At 39.3% G+C, this 20,004-nt stretch overlaps 2 protein-coding genes and 1 pseudogene across 10 annotated transcripts; 1 reads left to right on the top strand and 2 right to left on the bottom strand.

The window, feature by feature from the left end:
* On the bottom strand, positions 1 to 8,124 carry LOC135584789 (uncharacterized). Of its 2 annotated transcripts, none has more exons than XM_065158655.1 (11): positions 7,685 to 8,124; positions 7,542 to 7,589; positions 6,912 to 7,088; positions 6,745 to 6,811; positions 5,970 to 6,034; positions 4,689 to 4,767; positions 2,362 to 2,480; positions 2,189 to 2,268; positions 1,915 to 1,984; positions 766 to 843; positions 1 to 669 (listed from the first exon to the last, which is right to left on the bottom strand). In XM_065158655.1, the coding sequence occupies exons 1-11, from the start codon at positions 7,862 to 7,864 to the stop codon at positions 595 to 597; spliced, it is 1,038 nt and encodes a 345-aa protein (XP_065014727.1). In that variant the 5' UTR covers positions 7,865 to 8,124; the 3' UTR covers positions 1 to 594. The 2 variants fall into 2 exon arrangements, with proteins under 2 accessions (XP_065014727.1, XP_065014728.1); XM_065158656.1 differs by having other exon boundaries at positions 7,542 to 7,577.
* Positions 8,125 to 9,745: 1,621 nt separating this feature from the next.
* On the bottom strand, positions 9,746 to 12,320 carry LOC135642358 (protein trichome birefringence-like 10; annotated as a pseudogene).
* A 12-nt stretch (positions 12,321 to 12,332) lies between these two features.
* Positions 12,333 to 18,359, top strand: LOC135642359 (dual specificity protein phosphatase 1-like). 8 transcript variants are annotated; one of them, XR_010497951.1, is made up of 8 exons: positions 12,333 to 12,701; positions 12,996 to 13,196; positions 13,310 to 13,445; positions 14,989 to 15,109; positions 16,374 to 16,519; positions 17,152 to 17,203; positions 17,700 to 17,776; positions 18,123 to 18,359. XR_010497951.1 is itself a non-coding variant. In XM_065158458.1 (7 exons), exons 2-6 carry the CDS (start codon positions 13,089 to 13,091, stop codon positions 17,175 to 17,177), a joined length of 537 nt encoding a protein of 178 aa, XP_065014530.1. In that variant the 5' UTR covers positions 12,334 to 12,701; positions 12,996 to 13,088; the 3' UTR covers positions 17,178 to 17,203; positions 18,123 to 18,359. The 8 variants fall into 8 exon arrangements, 2 of the variants coding, with proteins under 2 accessions (XP_065014530.1, XP_065014528.1); XR_010497950.1 differs by having other exon boundaries at positions 18,057 to 18,359; XR_010497949.1 differs by having other exon boundaries at positions 12,339 to 12,701; positions 17,152 to 17,236.
* Positions 18,360 to 20,004: the final 1,645 nt, after the last annotated feature.

Raw genomic sequence — 20,004 nt, 5'->3', positions numbered from 1 at the left:
TCAGCAACAAAAGGGAAGAGATTACTCATAATTTTCTTTTAATCAAATATGACCACAATCACAGAGAATTCAGCTTTTCACAGTGCAATCTTAATCATCTGATAAACTTGTGTCCACTTCTAGAACATCATCTTGAAAAGAATGGGCCTCATTCGGTTGCTCACATTTGAAAATATCGTAAAGAAAAGCATATCATCGAATGCATTCACAGCTCAGAAACCATGCATAAGTATGTGTTCGCTGTTTGTGTGTGCATCTGCACCTAACTCTCGAGTTAATTTTGATTCTTTTTTTCCCATACAATAGATGATTTTTTTTTGAGACAACAATACCACTTTTAGCTTTCATATGATCTCTATATGCCATGCCCTGACCATATTACTCTGTGAAGAACTTTCCTTCCAAGGCTTCTTTGCCATCCTAAGCTGCCGCAATTTGTGGCAACAACAAGAGTCCAAATCAAGCAAGATGTTGTGCACTGTTCAATATCTGACCATCTACAAACCCTGCTCAAGAAGTTTGAAATGCTTCCCAAATACTTCTCGAGCCTAGTGTTGCATAATTTTTGTCAAATTGGAGTAAAATCAACAAGGGCTATTTTCCATTGCATAGCTGCTCTGCTCGCTTTATTGGTTCTTGGAAATATTGCAGGGATATGAAGATGGCCTCCTGAAAAAAATAAAAACCATGAGAAAGAATATAAAGGCATAAATATAGAAGTGATACTGCTTCGATTTCAAGAGTTCTTGTACAATGGGGAGATACCTCAGTCCTTATGGTTCTGCTTCCTTGAAGAGGGCATGTATTCAAGTAAGAATTAAATACATCGTGGACATTCTTTCCCTGGCAAATCATTGCGAACATGAATGCAATCATTGACTCATTTTTTTGAATTAACAATTACCATGAAGAATACAAAAACCAACATTTTTGTATATAAATTCTGCAGCTTATAGGCATGAGTAAAACATAGTTTTGCTTTTCTTAAAAAATAAAAACAATTATCATGAAGAAAATACAAGCATGTTATACATTTTTGCAATTTCTATGCAACATCACACCTAAAAAAATATAAGATTGGTTCTTATATGCAACATCTGTTATATGATGAGCAGTATAAAGGTCTGTTTGGCATGATTCAGGTTTTTTATTCCATCATGGATGTGGCTATGCAAAACCTTTGATATAATGATGCAAGCTCAACTTGAGAACTGGTAATTTCATAGGTGATGCAAGGAAATTCCTCTTGGCCATATGGTCCAGAATATGTGAGATTGAGCTGTTTTTTATTGATCCTTTAATCCAACAAGAAAAGAGAATTACTATACACTGAAAAGAAATGGGAAAGACAAAATTGACTAGTTTAGCTAGAACTACTATGTAGCCATCAAAGAGGCAAAAGAACAACATAGAAGAAACAACAGGGTCACATTATATGAGGATAACCCAAGCAAAGCTTAAGGATACTAAAAAGCAGCAACTCACAGAAGAAGAAACAATCAGAAGCACATAACCAAAAGGTTTGAAGAAAGTCGAAATGACGAAACAGGATGCCACTGGTTACACTCTCCAAAGGATTGATGAAGTTGGCTCTTTGAAACATAAGAGAGAACTGGCGCTAGCATCACTCTGGGGGAAATAAAGCTATTCTTTAAATAGGTATCAGGTTCTTCTACTTTAGAAATTAATGCACCCTCAATATGATCTTTGACTTGTCATGACTCTCAGCAAGTGGAGCAAAACATAAAAATTTGCGATGTAAAACCCCCTATAGCAGCATGAGATACACCAATTCCCAGATCACATGATGGTCCCAAGTGAACAAAGGCAAGGTACATCTCAAGAGAATGGTTTACAGCTCCAGCCAAATTTAGGGAAATTTCTAATATAAACATTTCAAAAAAATATTTGTACCTTCAAATTATTATCTTCTTCTATATTCTCTTCCAAACCCCCAAGTCCACCAAATACGATCAGAAGGTGCCTGTAGAAGTTGAAGCCAGTATGGAAGTAAATACAGAAGGGGACAATTGTCAATATTAGATGCATAAGAATAACATTGTAATGTCTTTTCAAGCAAGTCAGCATAATGATGAAATTTGGCTACTTGACGTGAAGATTGAAGGATTTATACAAAAGCTACAGAGAGGAATCCATTCAGAACAACAGTTAGTCACAGAAAACATACCTAAATGAAGGAATTACAAGCTCTGATGAAGCAACCACAAGACCATGCTCTGAAGTACCTATAATATGATCATATCCACCCTACAAATTCAAAAGTGAGAATCGTTAGGAGAACATGGTTCCTTATATGAGCTTAAGGATATGAAGAGCAAGAGAGTTTTTCTTCTTAGTTACCTTATACGGACAGTTTCTGATAACACTGCTGAGGTTTGAACAATAACGAACTTTGTACCCCCAATACATACCTATTTGGTCTCTTGGACTGGAGGAGTCAACTGCTTTTTTAAAACCATCTAGACATGTGGTTAAGGTAATAATCAGGACTAGCACTAGTTGTAGCAAAACAACTTGCTTATTAAAGAAGAAGGAAGCACGTGAAACTAAAGAAACCAAATACCAAATCACACTACAGATAAACCTCATCTTGGCAATATATCAAGAGAAATAAACAAATTACTATACCATCCCACTGTGTATAACAGAAATAGCTGCTGGAAAAAGATAAGGTAGTTCGACTAATTTTCCATTGCACAACTCAGCAAAAAAGGCTTATCAAAAGAATGAAACCATTAGAATGCTTGTGTTCACAAATGATTATAAAATGAAAGCTAAACTGCAAAATCATTTCCGCAAACATTTTCTGTTGTAACAAATTTTATAGGATTATGATTTCCGATGACAATTTTACAGCATGTTGGCTCAAAGATGTCAACATCTACAAGCTAACATTGCATTGGCCATTGGCAATATGCTTGGTGTTGCAGCTGGCCATAGCACCAAGCAAGAGCAAGTCGCTACATAACAAGAGACAGAATCAAGAAAGCATAGGCAGAAACAATGGCTGAAGCCCAGCCAGCTTGGTCTGCATAGGCTCATCTTCACATGTAAGAGTGAGGATCCAGGTGGTTTAGATTGGGCCATTGTTGAGATAAATAGATTAAATTCATTAACAGCTACACTGTAAGATCTATTAGACTATTACCAATTTCAGATTATTTTCACAAGATAATGATTACTTGCTCACTTATATTTATTTTTAATGACTCACATGTCATTAGACTCAAACAAAGTGTAAATCAAGCTTCCTTAATTTAATAAATCCAATTATCATGCAGGTAGTCTGCAGTTACGCATACAACATACATCTTGTTCCTAGTGAATATGAATTTCATTATATGCCTGACCCGTAAATGCAAATTGCTAGTCCTGGACTGTTGTGACAATTAGTTACGAAGCATACGGCATGACTTCATATCTAATTATAATAATGTTGATTTTCCTCATAGATATGTCAATTGTCAATGGCATATTTTGTGGTTTCTAATTTAAGGATTGATTTGTTAAATTTAAGTAATAATCTTTTTATCTCAATGAACAAGTTTAAATATCTATGCATAGCATCAACATTATCATTTTTCATTTTTGTTTAAAATTAATGACTTATAATTAGACAAGGCCATGATGCCATGATAAGATTACCCTTCTGTGATCAAGGTGACCAGTATTCAAGTCTTAAGAGCAGCCTTCTTGCTGGCAGCGGCAAGGCTGCATCACATTGACTCTCCTGTGCACTGGACCACCCTTGTAATAATGTCCAATAGGTTTCTGGTCAACGATCAAGCAGTAGATGTTATCACTCTACTCAGATTTCAGATTTCAACGGTTATAGTCATCTTTTTGTGTTTTGACTTTGCCTACCTTGATAGTAATTAGCTTGCAAACCTAATGTGAAAGGTGAAGACAACACAGAGAAGGATGTCTTCTCACACTCTAAGCCAATTACTTCTCCCATCAACTCTTACCTGCATTTTTAATGTATCAGTACATGACCACATACATGAGCGTGTAGATAAACACTTCACTTTTCATAGATTAAAAATACATGAATGAGATTCCAAATTCATGAAAGGATTCTCAAAGCAAAGTTGCCTTCACCGGACCTCTATTGGTAGCAGTCTATAATAAAATATCTTAGGATTCAAGTGACAGCAATATATAATGCCAAGAAAAGTTTAGACTGCTTTGTGAAACGAAATCGTAGAAAGAGAAATTGAGAATAAAAACTTGCATGTACTCTCCAGGCCTTAGTTTGGTCCATTTCCTATCATGTCACTTTCTGCATGTCATGTTCTTTAATACTATTTTTCTTGAACTTGTGATGCATTATTTAGTGCACCATTTCATGAAATGGCACTCGAAGATACAACACCAGAATTTTTCTTCGTTGTTAAGCATGAAAACAACTGACACTTGCCAACAGATCCACTAGCAAGTGAGCTGGTTAAAAATTTTTGCTATAAACATATGAACTTCATGCAAGACTTTAAAATATATGCCCATAGGCATAAAAGTTATGAATCTGCATATCAAAGAATGAATTGAAAGAAGTAACAGAAACCAAAATAATACCGCATAAAATGTTCTTAAGAAATCATTTACAGGCATATGTTCTTAATAATATAAATCACAACTGAATGAAGAAAATAAACAATCCACTTTACCTATTTCAGCACCACGATTGTCCCCCATTGCTACAGTTATTCGCTTTCCAGGTTCTAGAACTTCCTCAATCACTACATTCTGTGAAGTACTTCTCAAGTTAGTTCTAATCCATCAAAGTCTTTGCACAATAAAATGTCAATCACATAAAGACAAAGAGGGATTGTGAACAAGAACGAGGCACATTTTTTAGGACAAGGCAAACAGCTCGTCAGAGGACCTCTGTACTACATTTACCAGGCTTCTTGTATCGCAGACCAGTCCCTTCTCAAACTGGTACACTATAGACTATAGAGTACATCACCAAGTACAGCTGTTGGTCTGGTCAAGTGTGCACTTTTTAACTTATTTTTCAGTGTTTTAGTTCTTTTGAACAATAACATTAAGTATAACACATATTATGATCAAATTTATCAACCATGATCATAGTAATGTATATATTATGCATAATATCTCAACAAAAATAGTATATAATAATGAGTCATAGACAATCATCATAATTAAGAAGACAATACATGATAGCCAATGAGTCAAACACAATATGTAAATCTCAAAGTACTACAATCCCAGACTATAAAAACATATCAAGGTCGTGTGGGGTGCGACGTTTAGACTTTAAAGACACCAACATCAAAATTGTAATTCTGATTATTGTATTCGTAATATCTGAGGATCGGTGTTTGAGCGCTAGAAGTCTCATCTAAATATTGGACTGGGTCTGAGATTGGTTGGCTGGCTATAGGGTGTATACAATTACACATGTAGCGAATTATGCTGATCCCATATTTAACTAGCATCAAACCCCTTACCAATCAGTACCAGCCACATACTGATCAGTACCTTAAGGTTCACTATAATATCATGGCTTATATCACCTAGCATTTAACGCTTCATGCATCAATGTGCCATCGAAATGATATGCCAAGCAGTACAAACAATGGTACGAATAATGAAATTGCAATTTATGACTATCAAAATGGATGATCAGAAGATCTCCTCCTTAGCATGCTATAGAATAAAGAGTGGATCAACAGGGATAATAAAATTCTAGTGGCAACAGTCATTGGGAAAACTATTTTTGAAGATATCACAATGCACAGTGCAATCTCATAAAAGTTAGAAGTAAATGTACAATGGGTCTCCAAGGCAAACATCTATATATGTAAAGTAGAATGTCAGAGTTAATAAATCAGGAAGATTCAAAGATCATGTCAAGCTTTAAGTAAAACATTATATAGAAACTTCTAAATGAAAAATGTTTATAAGCTCTAAGGAGAACAAACCTTATTTAACCCTACATCTACAAGTGTGCCCTTTGAATTTGGTGGATTCACATCCAATGTGACACCTGCAGTTATGTTGGGAAACTCATTTTAGGTCAACAAGTCATCACCTGCCAAATTTATCTAGAATAGGAAATTCTAACATTCAATAGCACATAGATATAGAAAGAAACCTACATCTTAATGCAGGACAAACATATGCAATAGAACAAAAACAAATTTGACAAAAGATGTGTATGAAGACTGTAATACCTCCTTTGCTTCTTTCTTTACTTTCGCAGCACCAATATTAATTAGGTTCATCCATAAAAATCCATTTCCACACATTCAAATTTTCTACTTTCTCTAAAATATAGCCAGCAAGAATTTGGTATCAAGTTCAGGAATGTAAGCTTGGTGAACATGTCTCCAGATTATCATTAGTTAACACTAGGAGAACTATATTTAGGGTTTGATCATTACAAATGTGCTTTTTTGTTTTTTCATTTCAGGAGACCACTAATACCATATGTCACTGAACAAATAATTAAATACGCTAGCAAAACAGAAGGAATCTATGCAACTTTAGAGGAAACAGGAAATATCTCATCAAAGAACAAGACAAGCAAAACACTATAAAATTTTTAGTTTCAAACTCCATTATAAGTTTCCTCATCATAAAATTCCAACATTTTCTACCACTCTTTTTAGCAGTCAATAAATAATTCCACTAAGAGATTTAATATGCTTGCATATTAAAACAGGATGAAACAAGAAGCAGAGGAAACAACTTCACCTTCACGAAATGAACACCATTCATGTTTGCGCACGTGATGAGGGGCATCTAGAGGAGGAAGCAAGCCCTGAACCCAAAAATAAAGGCTCAGACAGAAAAATATTCAAGTGAAAAAACAGACTTTCAAGCATCAATAAATATCTTTGTCAGTACCAATCTGTTCTCACCACAAATTTTAAGCTCTTGTGCATTGGAAAGAGACGGCGTCGCAAGTACTGTGGTGTTTCCAAGTACCGTAGTATCATTGTAAGAAACTCTGCACCACTTTCGCTCTCATCCCCATCATGCCCTGGTGTAACCACTGTATCAACATCTGATGATGCTCTATTGTCAAACACTACAACCTGTTTAAACATAAGGAATCTCCATCAGAATAGAGAGTATTTATGATCACAAACATTTGAAAACAAAACCACGATCCACCAAATGTCCCTTTTTTTTCATTTGAAAAGGAGCACTATATCCTGAGAATTGGTCACAAGGCTTCACAAGGTCATCCTAGACAATAGGTGGGTTACAAGAGACATTGAGAATATTCAAGCCCACAGGCCACACAAGGCAACACACGACCATAACGGTGTACAAAATTATGCAAGATGGGGACGAAACCCCAAGCCTCCGAGACAAAGAGACACAGATGCCCTACCATCCAAGATAAATCGAAAATTGACAAACAGCTCATGCGCAGAGTTCAGTTTAATCGTAAAGGCAATTCACTGCTTTGTTGGCCAGGTAGCTATTACCATGCAATTCAAAATGCACAAGAAGATAGATTTGTTTGGCAGAGAAATCCTGACCTCATCGATTCGGAAGATGGTGGCCGCACGAGCAACCTGACCTGCCAACTGAGTTAAGAAGAGGGAGGTAGCAAAGAAGGGTCGGCGACAACAGAAGGGCTTCGGATATTAAATCAATCGAAGGGTTCTCATGAACAACATACAAGGGTGGCAAGCTCAAGGGACTGGGCGTTGTCAATTATGAAGCCGGCAACAGCGATGCTGACTGTAGGATTCTTCTCCTCCTTCGTCGTCATCCTCGTCTTACCCTCCTTCCTCTTCCTCTTCTTCCGACTGCTGCTCTCGCGGAGATGACCATCATTCTCAGCAGTCTCCAATTCCATTGTTCGTGTCGATCACTTCTCCTTTCGACTCGTTTTCGACCGCTCCTTGCGATTTAGGGCGCGGCGTCGAGGCGAGGGTTTTTCGAAGTTGCAGAGGTTGGACCCTAACGTTCCGGTCGGGTTGAACCAATACGAACCGGAAAAAGCCGACCGGTTTATTCTGAAGCAAAGAACGGTCTTCTTTGACCAAAATCTCCCGCGCCGCCCTACTTCATCGCCGTCGCCGAGCACCCGACGCACCGCTGCCCAACCTTCGCCGGATTTAGGCCCCCGTCGCCGACATGTCTTTACCTATCTTCGCGAGAGAGAGAGAGAGAGAGAGAGAGAGAGAGAGATCGATCTTGATGGGCGAAGAGAATACTATGGGTCAAATTGAGCTCTTATTGTTTTTGGGCCGCGATTTGGGCCCTAACTTTCAGTGTTAGTCACTGTCTTGCTGCCGCCGCCTTCCACGTGAATGGTTTATCTGACGCGAGCTTACGTCACCGTGCGGGGTCGCGACAAACCGACCCACATTCTGTCACCCGAAACACCCACAGCCACACGTGTCTCCGACTAGATCCCCACTTTAGCAACCGGCGTGTGGGTCCCTCTTAATCTTCTGGTGAGACGTGCATTTTAGCTGTACTTAGTTATGACTACGCACATCCACAACCTATATTATACCCTGTATTACGATCCTAGAATCCAGCGTGGACCCCCACAGGATCCATCTACAAGGGAAAGAAGGTTGCCTATAAGGACCAAGTTTGCCGCATCGGCTTCTGGAGCCACCGTGACACTTGCCTTCCTCCTCCGTTCTCCGTTCTGTATGTACTTCGTTTCATCTCCATGACTCTTCTTTTGAGTGATCATTCTTTGTCTTCGTCTTCTGGTGTTATACCTAAGTTCCTGTTTTGTTAGAAGGATTGCGGTGGCGCAGGAACGGTCGGTTTTCGGTTTGAGATCTCGAGCGTGGACAGGTAAGGAAGCCTCGCCGGTAGCATGGCGTCCACCTTCGTTGATGCTGGGGGAGAAGGCAAGGAACAGCAGCGCCACCACCACCACGGCCCCGAGTGCCACCAGCAGCAGCCGGGAGCTCCTTTGCCACGGACCTTGAGGAGGACCAGGTCCTCCGTTTCCTCCACTGTGGCCAAAGTCACGCCGGCGGCCGCGCCAAAGTGCGTGTGCGCTCCGACAACGCACGCGGGGTCGTTCAAATGCCGACTCCACCGAGTCAGCTCTCACCGCCGCTCCACGGCTTCGTTCATCGCCTCTCCTAATCACCAGCCGCCCACGTCTGTTTCATCCATCCACACCCCTATTGCATGAGAGCTATCTGCTACACTTGGCATGTGAGACTTCGACTCTGCAACAGCCCGAGAAGTGCAATGAAAAGAGTTTGCTGCAGTGAGTTCTTAAACAGATGATGAGAAGCTACACAACAAAGACGAAGACATGAGCTGAAATTTGAAAACACAATTAGAAGGCATTACATTACGTTTCAATACAGATGCAAAAAGCCTTTAACTCAAGAAAGCTGAAATGGTAGCAGTGATACTTCATACACTAATGTTTGCTGAAATAAATTAGCTCAAGCAAAAGAACAACTTTATTCCACAAATTATGCTGGAGATCTGTAAGTCAAAAAGCTTACACAGTATCAAAAATCAATACATGGTTGCTTTGTAGCTTCTTCACTGTATGAAAAATATTGTTTAAAAAACTATTTTTTTAATTAAAAACATTTTGGACGTTTGAAAAAGGCAGGACTGTAGTGCTTTTGGTAGGAAATCACCTATATATATATATATCTATATATATATATATATATATATATATATATATATATATATATATATATATATATATATTGTAGCCATATCATTAACAGGACTGATGAAAAAGTCAAGAATGCTAACCAGCCTTTCAAAACTCCTCTTATGTATCATCTGTAGAACATACAGATGTTGCTTTACAACCAGAACATCAATTACCTACTTATAAGTTAGTATGTGAAATGTACCAATCTCTTCTGTTGCTACTGTAATCAGCTACTATGAGCAGTCTGTATCGACAAGGATAACAAAATTATATGCTAGTGTCATTTCTGATGGTCCAGAGTTCTTACAAGGTCTCCACAAAGATATATGGCAAACCTGTCCTGTAGAAGCTTCCTGCAAGTTAGGAATCTTGACAGCAGAACTTTACTGTCCCAGCTCTAATCCGGCGATGCTCAAGACGGTCATATTTCGATGCTTCTGCGATTCCCATTTCATCTAGTGTTATACCTTAGTTCTCGATTCAAAATGAGTGCATAGAGTAGCTCATTCCATGTATCTGGAACCCCGGGTAAGCAATCCTGCTTGGGGAGAGGGGCAGGTCCTGAGGAACCAAGGTAGAATACTGATAAATGGCCATCTCTCCTTTGAGCTGTCATCTCAGTTACATTCAGCCAACTCTAGTGCCTGATTCTCAGTTGAATTTGCCAAGGGCATGTTTCTAAATGGTTCCAACAGATGCACCCATGCTTTTGATGACACTGTAGATGAAACTAGATCAGGAAGTGTTTCTAAGTGGCAATTCCCTCCTGTTTTCCGGTCCCCACCTCTGCGATCAGTCACACAAACTTCTTACAAACCTCTCTCAGTAAGTAAATAATTACTTCGCAATAGATGAAAACTATTAAAGAAAACTCAGGGGAAGAATGAAAAGTTTATTTGTACAAACCTGAAATGAACAGGAGCATGAGTGCGAAAGACAACATGAGTCTTTCTCCTATCGACTTCTTTATGGATCCATTCAAACAATGTCTGAATTGATCTCTGATAAGCATCAGCAACACTCATCTCCATCTTCACATCATTACCTTCTTGGAAGTAGCAACCCCTGAATCAGAGAACATATTTATTGTAAGCAAAATACTCGTCAAGCCCACTGTTTATACTTCGAGTGATACATACATGAGTTGGATTGCCATGATATGTATAATCTCCTTATTTGCATTTCCAATTATTCTCATTGAATTAGCTAATTTATAATAGAGATTTGGATCCTCCCAATTATTTCCCCTCCTTTAACACTCACATCCCAGCCATATGTTCCTATGAGCCCCACCAGTGACATCAGATCAACCATCACCTGTAGCAATAAATGGCAATGGTTGGACAGTGAGAAGGATGCGTGGTGGAGATGAAGAATTGAAGGTGAATTAAATCTGAAGGTGAGTACCATAACTCTTTTAGCGAAGATCACAGAAACAAAAAAGATTGCTTTTTTATCATTAGCTAGTGCTTCCACACCCATCTCGAGGAATACCAGATAAAACCAAAAGATACTTTGCATTAATCCCACCAACACCAGTTGGCAGCTAACAATTATAAATGCACCGACAACAGAAGGCGACATGCAATTTCCTAATTCATATTTTGAAGAGTGAAGAGTCACAGTGTGAAACCAAAGTTCAGTGTTCTGATCTTCTCTGTCCTCTCGGCTTAATAATATGGAAAGATAGGTAGCAAAAGATGTGGCTAACAAGAAAAGGAAAGATCTTTGCAACTAGAAATTAGACAACAAATCACTAAAAAAGATCAGCTCGTGATCGAAGACAAATCGTAGAATAACAAAGAATAAGAACGATAGAGCAAAACGAATGGAGTTGGAACCTGGGGAGATCGCAGCCAACGGGCTGCCACCGCCACTTGGTGTAGAATCGATCGGACCGCCCGTTCTCCGAGCAGCGGAAACCCTCGTCCCACACCCACTCTCCCTCGGACCAATCGCATTCTGCGCCGCCGCTGCCGTCGCTCCTCCCTCTCTCCACACCGCCGCCCTTCGTCCGAGACACCCACAACCCCCGATACCCTCCGCCACCGGGCCACACCCAGCTGTAGTCCGAGTGGGCGGAGCAGAGCAGCGACAGGAACAGAGCGGCGGTGAAGACGACGAACCCTAGAAGGCCGACATGCTCGAAGGGCTTCACTCGCCTCACCAGCCGCCGAAGCGCCTCCATGCCTGCCCCTCCTCCTCCCCCGCCTTCCTCCCTACTCCTCGCAGGCGACCTCGGCAACAGCAGCGACGAGTTCCTGGCGGACGAGACGCGGCCCGAGACCTCCATGAGCACTTTGGACCTTCATTTTGCGCGTGGGCGTGAGAAACGGAGATCTAATCTATTTTATGGAATAGAATAAGTTGGAGGAAGGTAGGTTGACGTCGAAGCAATGCAAAAAAGGCCGGCGGCAGGGAATACAGGCATCCATGGCGACTGATGAATGACACTTCTCTTCATCCTGTCAAAGCTCACTCTCTTCAGTCTCGTCGCCATTTGCCACTCTGCCTTCTCTTCTTTTGGCGGTCCGATGAGACTTCTGCGCGTCTCCGGACAGCTCGCACGTGAAACGAGTAAAAGAGAACGGGAAAACGATGGAAGAAGACCGAGGCGGCTCCTTAGAACTCGCTCGTCGTGACGACGTGTGTGAACCCGTCGACATCGCCGAGTTGTCGTGAGTGTGAGAGCGGATCTGGTCGACGCATGTCCAAGTCGGATCCTAGTCTGGTCGGATGTGATGTTGGGAATCATCTACGCACCATCGTTGAATATCCAATCAATTACCTTCTGGTTGTGTGGCCAATAACAGACACGAAATGAGCACTACAGCATATATTTGATGTGGCCGTCCCGGCCGAAGCCTCCCCGCCCGATGCTCCTCTCCTTCCCGATCGCTCTTCCGAAGATCTCGCCTTTTATTCTCTCCCCCACCCCACCCCACCCCCCACCCTTCTCTCACTCTCTCTCGATCTCGATCTCGATCGATCGAAGGTAGGCTGCGGCAGAGAAAGGCAGGATTTAGGATACGAGGTTAGTTTTTCCCATTTGGTTTGATTTCTTTCTAGGGTTCTGTCTCTTTGAAGCCGTCAGCATTCGCTTTTAATGTTCGATTCTTTAGCGCTGGGTTACAATGTTGTTTCAGAAGCGGATTAGCTTGCGCTTTAATTGTTTGTTAACTTCTTTGTCGAAGCCTAATTTGAAATTGAGGTTCTTGAGTTGAATCTGTTTGTATACTGTGTTCGATGTGTGGGTAAGTTTGCTGTGGTGGTCGAATTCGGATACATTAGGTTGGTTTTTCCCTCTCATTCTCTCTCTCTTCGACAGAACTAGGAAGACTCTGTGACGAGGGAGACGCTGCCGTTGGCTGCCTAATATACTGTCGCATAACAATAGCTTTGTCCGGGCATCCGATTAAACATGTCTCAGATGGATGAGCTTCAAAGGAGTAGGATTCTCAACTGCGTCCAGGCGTTCTGTGCTGCAAGATATACCAGGGAGGACAACGTTCCATGTCAGATTGAGGAGGTAACACGAGAGCAAAACGGCAATCGAATACGAGTTTATTAGCTTTTCTAAGGATTTAGATTTTGGAACTGATAATGATACTTGGATATCTTTGCCGGCTTCAATTGCCTCAGGGTTTGTTTCTGGGTTCAGTTGGCGCGGCGCTTAACAAGTCAGCGTTGAAAGACTTGAACATCACCCACATCTTAACGGTGGCCAAATCCCTGGACCCTGCATTTCCTATTGACTTCGTCTATAAGAAGATTGATGGTATGATGAATTGTTCTGTGCATGTTAAATTGGTTGATTACATGACCCACAACTAGAAAGTTTCTTGATTAGTGCCTTCTTAACATGTGCTTTAATATGAATATTGGGTTACTGATAACTAATATCTTGCTTGTATCCGAGAACTTCAAATTTGTCTATTTGTTGCTTTGGTGGCATTAACTATTGAGATTCACAGCTTGACACCTTCTGTTATTTGTATTTGTTCTGAAACTTAATTTCTGGTAATTTTTGTGTTACTGTTTCAGTTCTTTATATTAGTTATATTTTTGCTTTATTGTGAGTCCTCAGTGTTGTTCAAGAATTGCTATCACTAAATTTTGTGTATGATTGTCGATGCTACTATGATCCCTGGTTTTCATCCTGAAGACTTAATTTTATTTTGATTTAATAGTCTCTATTTGGTCTTATTGAAAGTAAAGAATGTCAATTAAAGTTTTGTCTGCTCCCTGAATGTCAAGAAATTTGAATATCTAATCCCTCAAAGACTGAATATTACTTTGAAGACTGAATATCAAATCCCTCCTGCCTTACTTTTCCTTTCTTTTCTCTTGTTAGTAGGTCCAGCAAACCGAAAGCTCCTTTCTTGCTGGTTTGTTATCAGAGTTATCATAATTGTTGATCTTTTATTAATTAGAATTGATCTTTTTATACTCTTCCAAGACTGAATAGATCTCCTTTAAAACCATGGAGGAATGTCTGCACTATATTAGATAGGATTTGTAACCATGCCGGACTGGGGCCTTTTGCACTGAATTCTGCTGGACTGACTCATCTAAGGGTAGCATCAAAGTGTCCTGAGCTGAATCGTACTGACCCAACCAGTAATTTGGCCTTTGACCTTTAAAAGAAGGCTAAAATAGGACCGTGTAGGTTCTGGCTATGCCCTGAGCTGGTGGAAGATGGTCTGAAGTTGGGCAATATTGCAACTAACTGTAACCTGCATTGTTCAAATCCAATGTGTTTCCTATTCTTGCAAGTCAGGTTCTTCCATTTGGCATCATATTGAAAAGCTTTCAGATTCTTACCTAAGCAAAAGTTCAATTCGACTGTTAAACTATAACATAAGCAACTTTTTGAAGCCTGATTTCTTATATATAGTCAGATCGTATTCATATTGGTTACTTGGTAACGATTACACAATAGATGTATCACCAATTAAATATCCGCAAGTTATATCTTTTAAATTAGTTCTCTTCTCTTGCTTATGAAGGTTGTTTTTGCTTTGATTTCCTTATCGCTATATAAGGAATCTAATATGCCTTTCTTGTAAAGATGATGCAAAACATAGAGATGTTTTTGTTTGCTATCCGTTTAGGGTGATTGCCAGGGATTCTCACTCCATCTCCAGCCTATAATTGGTAGCAGTAAAATGTCAAGAAGTTCTAACAACACTTTTATGTAATTAAGAAATAAGTTTTCTGAAACCAACATATGTGCATTTCTTTTCCCTCGATAAATACACAACTTACTTTAAGTATATAAAATTCTTGGACTAATTCTTTTCTTCTTTTATTGTATCTAGTGTTTGACACCCCAGGCACAGAGTTGGATAAGTATTTTGATGAATGCTTTAGTTTCATCGATGAAGCTAGAAGTGCAGGTGGTGGTGTGTTGGTTCATTGCTTTGCAGGAATGTCAAGAAGGTAAGCTTGTTGTTTACTGCTAAGCTGGTTTTAAAATATTTTAAATGAAAGCACTATTTAAAAGAATAATGGAATGGTTGATTCAAAATTGCATTGTGAGTTTCAAACTCCAAGGCCTTTTATAATTTTGCAGCAAGCTAAAATCCGGATGTAAAAACAGTATTTTCAGGCCTAAAAGATCCAGATTCACTTGTATTTATTTTTATGAGCTCATAATGAGATCAATTATTCATCTGAGTATCCTCAAAACAACCAGCAAGATTGTGGCAAGCATATTCAAACACACAATTTTATTTACATAATTCTTCACAATTGTTTAATCTTCCTTAATGCATAACAATGGTGCAAATATTGATTACAATCAGAATATAAATGTATCACTAACTTGATCGACCATCTTCATTGAAGACTATATACCTCATCATTTTCTAAAGGGTCTTAATCATCGAGGAGTAGTATTAGCTAAAAATGTTAGTAGTATTTCATCTCAACAAGGAAATAAAAAATACATGATAAAGTTCTGGTTGCATTAATATATAAGTTAATTAATCTAATAGTAATTTCCAAGATAAAGTATGGGCAGGATTCAAATCCAAATCCTGGTAAGAAAGCACTACTGATGGTGGTTCCTTTGGAGATTCAAAATTGTGCATATTCTCTTTTTGGTTCATAAATTTACCAGGACACATCAAAACATATGTTGAGTTTCGAATGTTCTATGAGATAGTTTTGGTTGGTGTATGATCACATAGGCATACTGTAGTTCGGCTGCATCTATAGTTTGTGCTACAGGTATTTGTACTAGGTAAGTAGGTATTATATTTATATCGATATGCAATGTTAGGAAGTTAGTCATATTTGGGTGGCTATTCTGAGTCATCATTGTTTGTGATTTTCATTTTACATATAATTATCATTTTAAGCGGCTGCAAGTAGCATCAGAGCTCCACAACAATTTCATTGTATGCAATGTCATGCATCCTTTAACTTTTTAGATGCTGTATTATAATTCTTATATCTGGTGTATGGTTAGGTATCTTAACAGGAAATATGTGTTTTGGCATGCTAGTTGCGATATGTGATATTTTTTGGGCAGCAATCTTGAAAGTCTCTGGTTTGATACCAAATGCTCTGGGATTAAATTAAAGAATAAATATTTGGAAATCTTCATTTTGTGGTGTGGAAGTTCTAAATATTTGAAAAAAGATAAAACTTACACATTTTGTTTGGTGCAATCAACTAGATGCTAATAGTTATTTTACAGTGTCACTGTTGTTGTTGCTTATTTGATGAAGAAGCATCGGATGAGTCTTTCGGATGCATTGGCACTAGTTAGGAGCAAGCGACCACATATAGCCCCTAATCATGGTTTTCTTACTCAATTGGCGAACTTCGAGAAATCTCTTGGAGGTAATATACAGTTACAATGCCTTTTGATTTAAAATATTATGATTTAAGATATTGTTCCGCATCATTTCTATTGGATGTTTTGAAATAAGAATTAGTGACTTATGAAATATTTGTGTTCTTTTTTCCTTGAGATGTTTCCATTGTTTTAAAATTTTGGAAGCTTTAATTTTCTGCTTTCAATAATCCTAGGGACAAAAAGTAAGACTGTGACAGCAGGATAGTTGAGCAGAATGCAGGTGCTATTCCACATAAATAAACTCATATGCACCACAATATTTTCATTTTTTGTTCCCAAAATTTTGATGCAAGAAGTTTCTATTCATTGTTAGAAAAAAAGCCATACAGGGCTTGTGCATTGAAATCTAGTTCCTTCTTCTATTTTGTTATTTGCTTCCTACCATCTGGATGAGGGTGCTGAGTGATGCCTGTGCTAATTACATGCTGGCCGCATAAAATTCTGTACATAGTGCTATTTATCCACTTTCACGTCAGGCATCACAAGGTGGCATGGACACAGTAAACAGTCTGTGTTCATATATAGTATACTTAATTATGCATAACTAATTGTTTATCTGAATGTTTTAACACAACTGTTCCTAAAGTTGCTGATCAATTTTTTTCATATTAAACAGTGAATCGAGGCACAAGTTCTATCTAAGTTGATCCAAAAGTCAGCATTCGGAGGTTAGATTTCTTTTGGGACATTTTGTTTGTCAGGTTTGCCCTTTCACTTCCTGAGTACTCTATTATTGCTCATTGGTGACTTGGAGGTGTACTTATGGTGGATAACTTTATTCAAAAAAGTTGTTTGTTTGTACCCTGTTAATTACATCCGAATCATATTGCTAGTCCTACTCTATTTATGTGTGCAGATAACTATGCATATTCCTTGTAATATCTGATACATGATAATTTTCCAAGTTGACTATATGGAGTTTCATATGTTTTGATTATAATTTTAGCTGTCTACACCATGTGAATGAGTTGATTTGTCGGGATAATGAAAAATGATCATGACTTTGATAATATTTGCAAACCTTAATATGAAGTGTTGGGTTGGATTTTTTTATTCCTGTCGTGGTTTGGCTGACGAACTTTTGTTGCTATTGAATTTTTATTTCATTATCTCTGCAAATGACATGTTCTATCGATGTGATTCAGACAGATTATCATACTGCAGGAAATAGGAACATGAGGTTCGCAATGTAGGAAACTTTATATGATAATGTTGTCCATTATAGATCAGCACATGTCAAGGTAGTATCTATCTTGTATGTATGACATTTTTGGTTGCTGAGTTTGTTACTTTTCCACTTAATGACATAGTTTAAGTGTTTTAGTACATTCAAGAAAAATGTTTGCAGTTCTATTTGTCATTTATCATATACCAAAACTAGGTAATTTAACTTATTTGTTTTGTGGTGGTCGGAGCCCATAACGAATCAAACATTATCTAACACCATTAGATTGTACATCTTCTAGATTTATCTTAACACTTCATTCAATTAAGATAATTATGAAAGCTTTGTTTTGTTAGGTTACTGTGAAAGCTTTGGTAGCTGGAAAGTTCTCTTATCCAAGGATTTCTTGTACATGTCTTCAGAGAATAAGAGCATGGGATAGATGGACTGTTGGGACTTACATGCCAACACCGCAGGTTCTTCACCAAGGGCTATCCTTTTCTACAAAATAATTTCTCACATATACTAGTCACAGTATTGTAATATACTTGCTTTGATTGCATGACACAGAAGAAATCTGGCTTCTAAAGTGATATGATATATGTAAACAAAATTGTGTTCTTTTCCAAGTCCAAATGATAACACTCAGCACATTTGTATGTTGTGTGTGAAAAAGCAAAAATATTCGCCATATTGTTGCCATCATAATCACCTTTGCGAGTTGTTTGTGATGGTAGAGGATTTCTAAACGCATCTCCCTTAAGCTGCTGTCATGACAATAGTTTTAGATTTTTATTGGTGCTATTCAAACCCTCATTGGAGTCGGTAATGTTGCAAGCTGGGATGATAAAATTGCTTTCTTGTCATAATCACAACTATTCTGAAGGAACTGAAGCAGCATAAATGAATGCAGAGCCTAAAAAAGCCTGATGGCAGGAGGTATGACATCTGTTCATACTATATTTATTCATAAAGTGATCTGTAAAACAACACAAATTACATTATTATTTTGAATATCTTTAAATGGATTTATCAACTTGTGCAGGATGTTTAGATGAAACCTATGCTCCATCACAGTTGGCATGAATACAGTGCAGGTCCCCTCTCTCTTATCTCTAATGTTTAGTGTTTTGCCCCGCGGACACAGCACAATTGATGTCACACGTCACGTCAGAACTCGTATCCCAAGATACTATTCGACATGTCTGGTCCCGGTAATCCCGAGACAACAACGCCCTGCACACAAGCCGAAATCTATACTAATGTCGTGCTGTGTCCACCACGCCAATCCACATACGATCGATCCTCTCATGCCAGTATAAAGACCTTTATCCCGGCCTCCAAAAAGGAAGAGGGAAAAAAACAATACCACCCACAATTGACTTGCTCGTTGGAGGGGCTAAAGTTGAAAATCATCCAACGAAGGTCTTTTTTGCAGGGAAACAGTCACCCTCGAGCCATGAGCGTCTCGACCCAAAAATCGCCATCTAGTGAATGAGAGCGGGCTTTCACCTATCCCGGGAACGGAGAGACGCAGCTCGACGCTCAGACTAAGAAACGCTAACCAACATCTCGTTGTGAAGGCCCGACCTACCTCGGCGTCTAGCTCAACCGACAAAGAACTCCCGATATCGACCCGTGGACCTAGCCATACTGACTCACCAACCACAGCATATTTGTTCACTAACCACAGATATCTTATAAAGATGAAGCCTAGCGAATATTAATTAATATATGCAAAAAAAATATTTATTTTAATAAAGCAACAAAAAAAAAAAAGAACTACTCTCACCTGCCACTTCTCAAGAAGTGTCAGCATTTGTAGCAAGCATACGATGATGACAAAAGGAAGGATGGGATTCTTTGATGTGCAGGCCATGCATCCGTGGAGGCATGACTCGGTGGAAGGAAGGAGGGGGTTCACGGCAGAAGCGCTTGCTTGTTTAGGGTTGGGAGAAACCCGTGAGAGCGTGACTGTGGAGTGAATGCCACGGACTGAAGTGACTCACTTCTCCCTTCCTCCTCCTTATCAATGAAGCCTGTCCGAGTTTGTGATCAGCGAGTTCAGCCAAACCCACCCCGTCACGCGCGTGCGTGCGTCCTGTCTGTGGTGGCCACTCGGAGTAGCAGCTGCCACTCTGCTCACGAGGGCGCAGCCACGCCATTGAATGCCCCCTCCAGGTCCGCAAACTCCACTCTCTGCTCCCCCTCCACCCACCCTGCCTGCCTGCATGCACGCACCACCGGTATTAATATGTCGTCAAGGTTAGGGTTTCAGCTGCAGCTCCGCTCCCCGTCCGTAGC

Source organism: Musa acuminata, chromosome BXJ3-7, assembly GCF_036884655.1.
Source record: "Musa acuminata AAA Group cultivar baxijiao chromosome BXJ3-7, Cavendish_Baxijiao_AAA, whole genome shotgun sequence".
NCBI classification, from domain to species: domain Eukaryota; kingdom Viridiplantae; phylum Streptophyta; class Magnoliopsida; order Zingiberales; family Musaceae; genus Musa; species Musa acuminata.
This window is presented reverse-complemented; position numbering and strand designations above follow the sequence as displayed.

Excerpts from the sequence above, each read along its gene's own strand:
- LOC135584789 (XM_065158655.1), bottom strand. The coding sequence starts at position 7,864 with ATGGAATTGGAGACTGCTGAGAATGATGGTCATCTCCGCGAGAGCAGC. Across the intron at positions 6,812-6,911 it reads ACAAGAGCTTAAAATTTGTG|GGCTTGCTTCCTCCTCTAGA; the intron begins GTGAGAACAGAT and ends TTTTGGGTTCAG. Across the intron at positions 670-765 it reads GCAGAACCATAAGGACTGAG|GAGGCCATCTTCATATCCCT; the intron begins GTATCTCCCCAT and ends TATTTTTTTCAG.
- LOC135642359 (XM_065158458.1), top strand. The coding sequence starts at position 13,089 with ATGTCTCAGATGGATGAGCTTCAAAGGAGTAGGATTCTCAACTGCGTC. Across the intron at positions 15,110-16,373 it reads TTTGCAGGAATGTCAAGAAG|TGTCACTGTTGTTGTTGCTT; the intron begins GTAAGCTTGTTG and ends GTTATTTTACAG. Across the intron at positions 16,520-17,151 it reads CTTCGAGAAATCTCTTGGAG|TGAATCGAGGCACAAGTTCT; the intron begins GTAATATACAGT and ends CATATTAAACAG.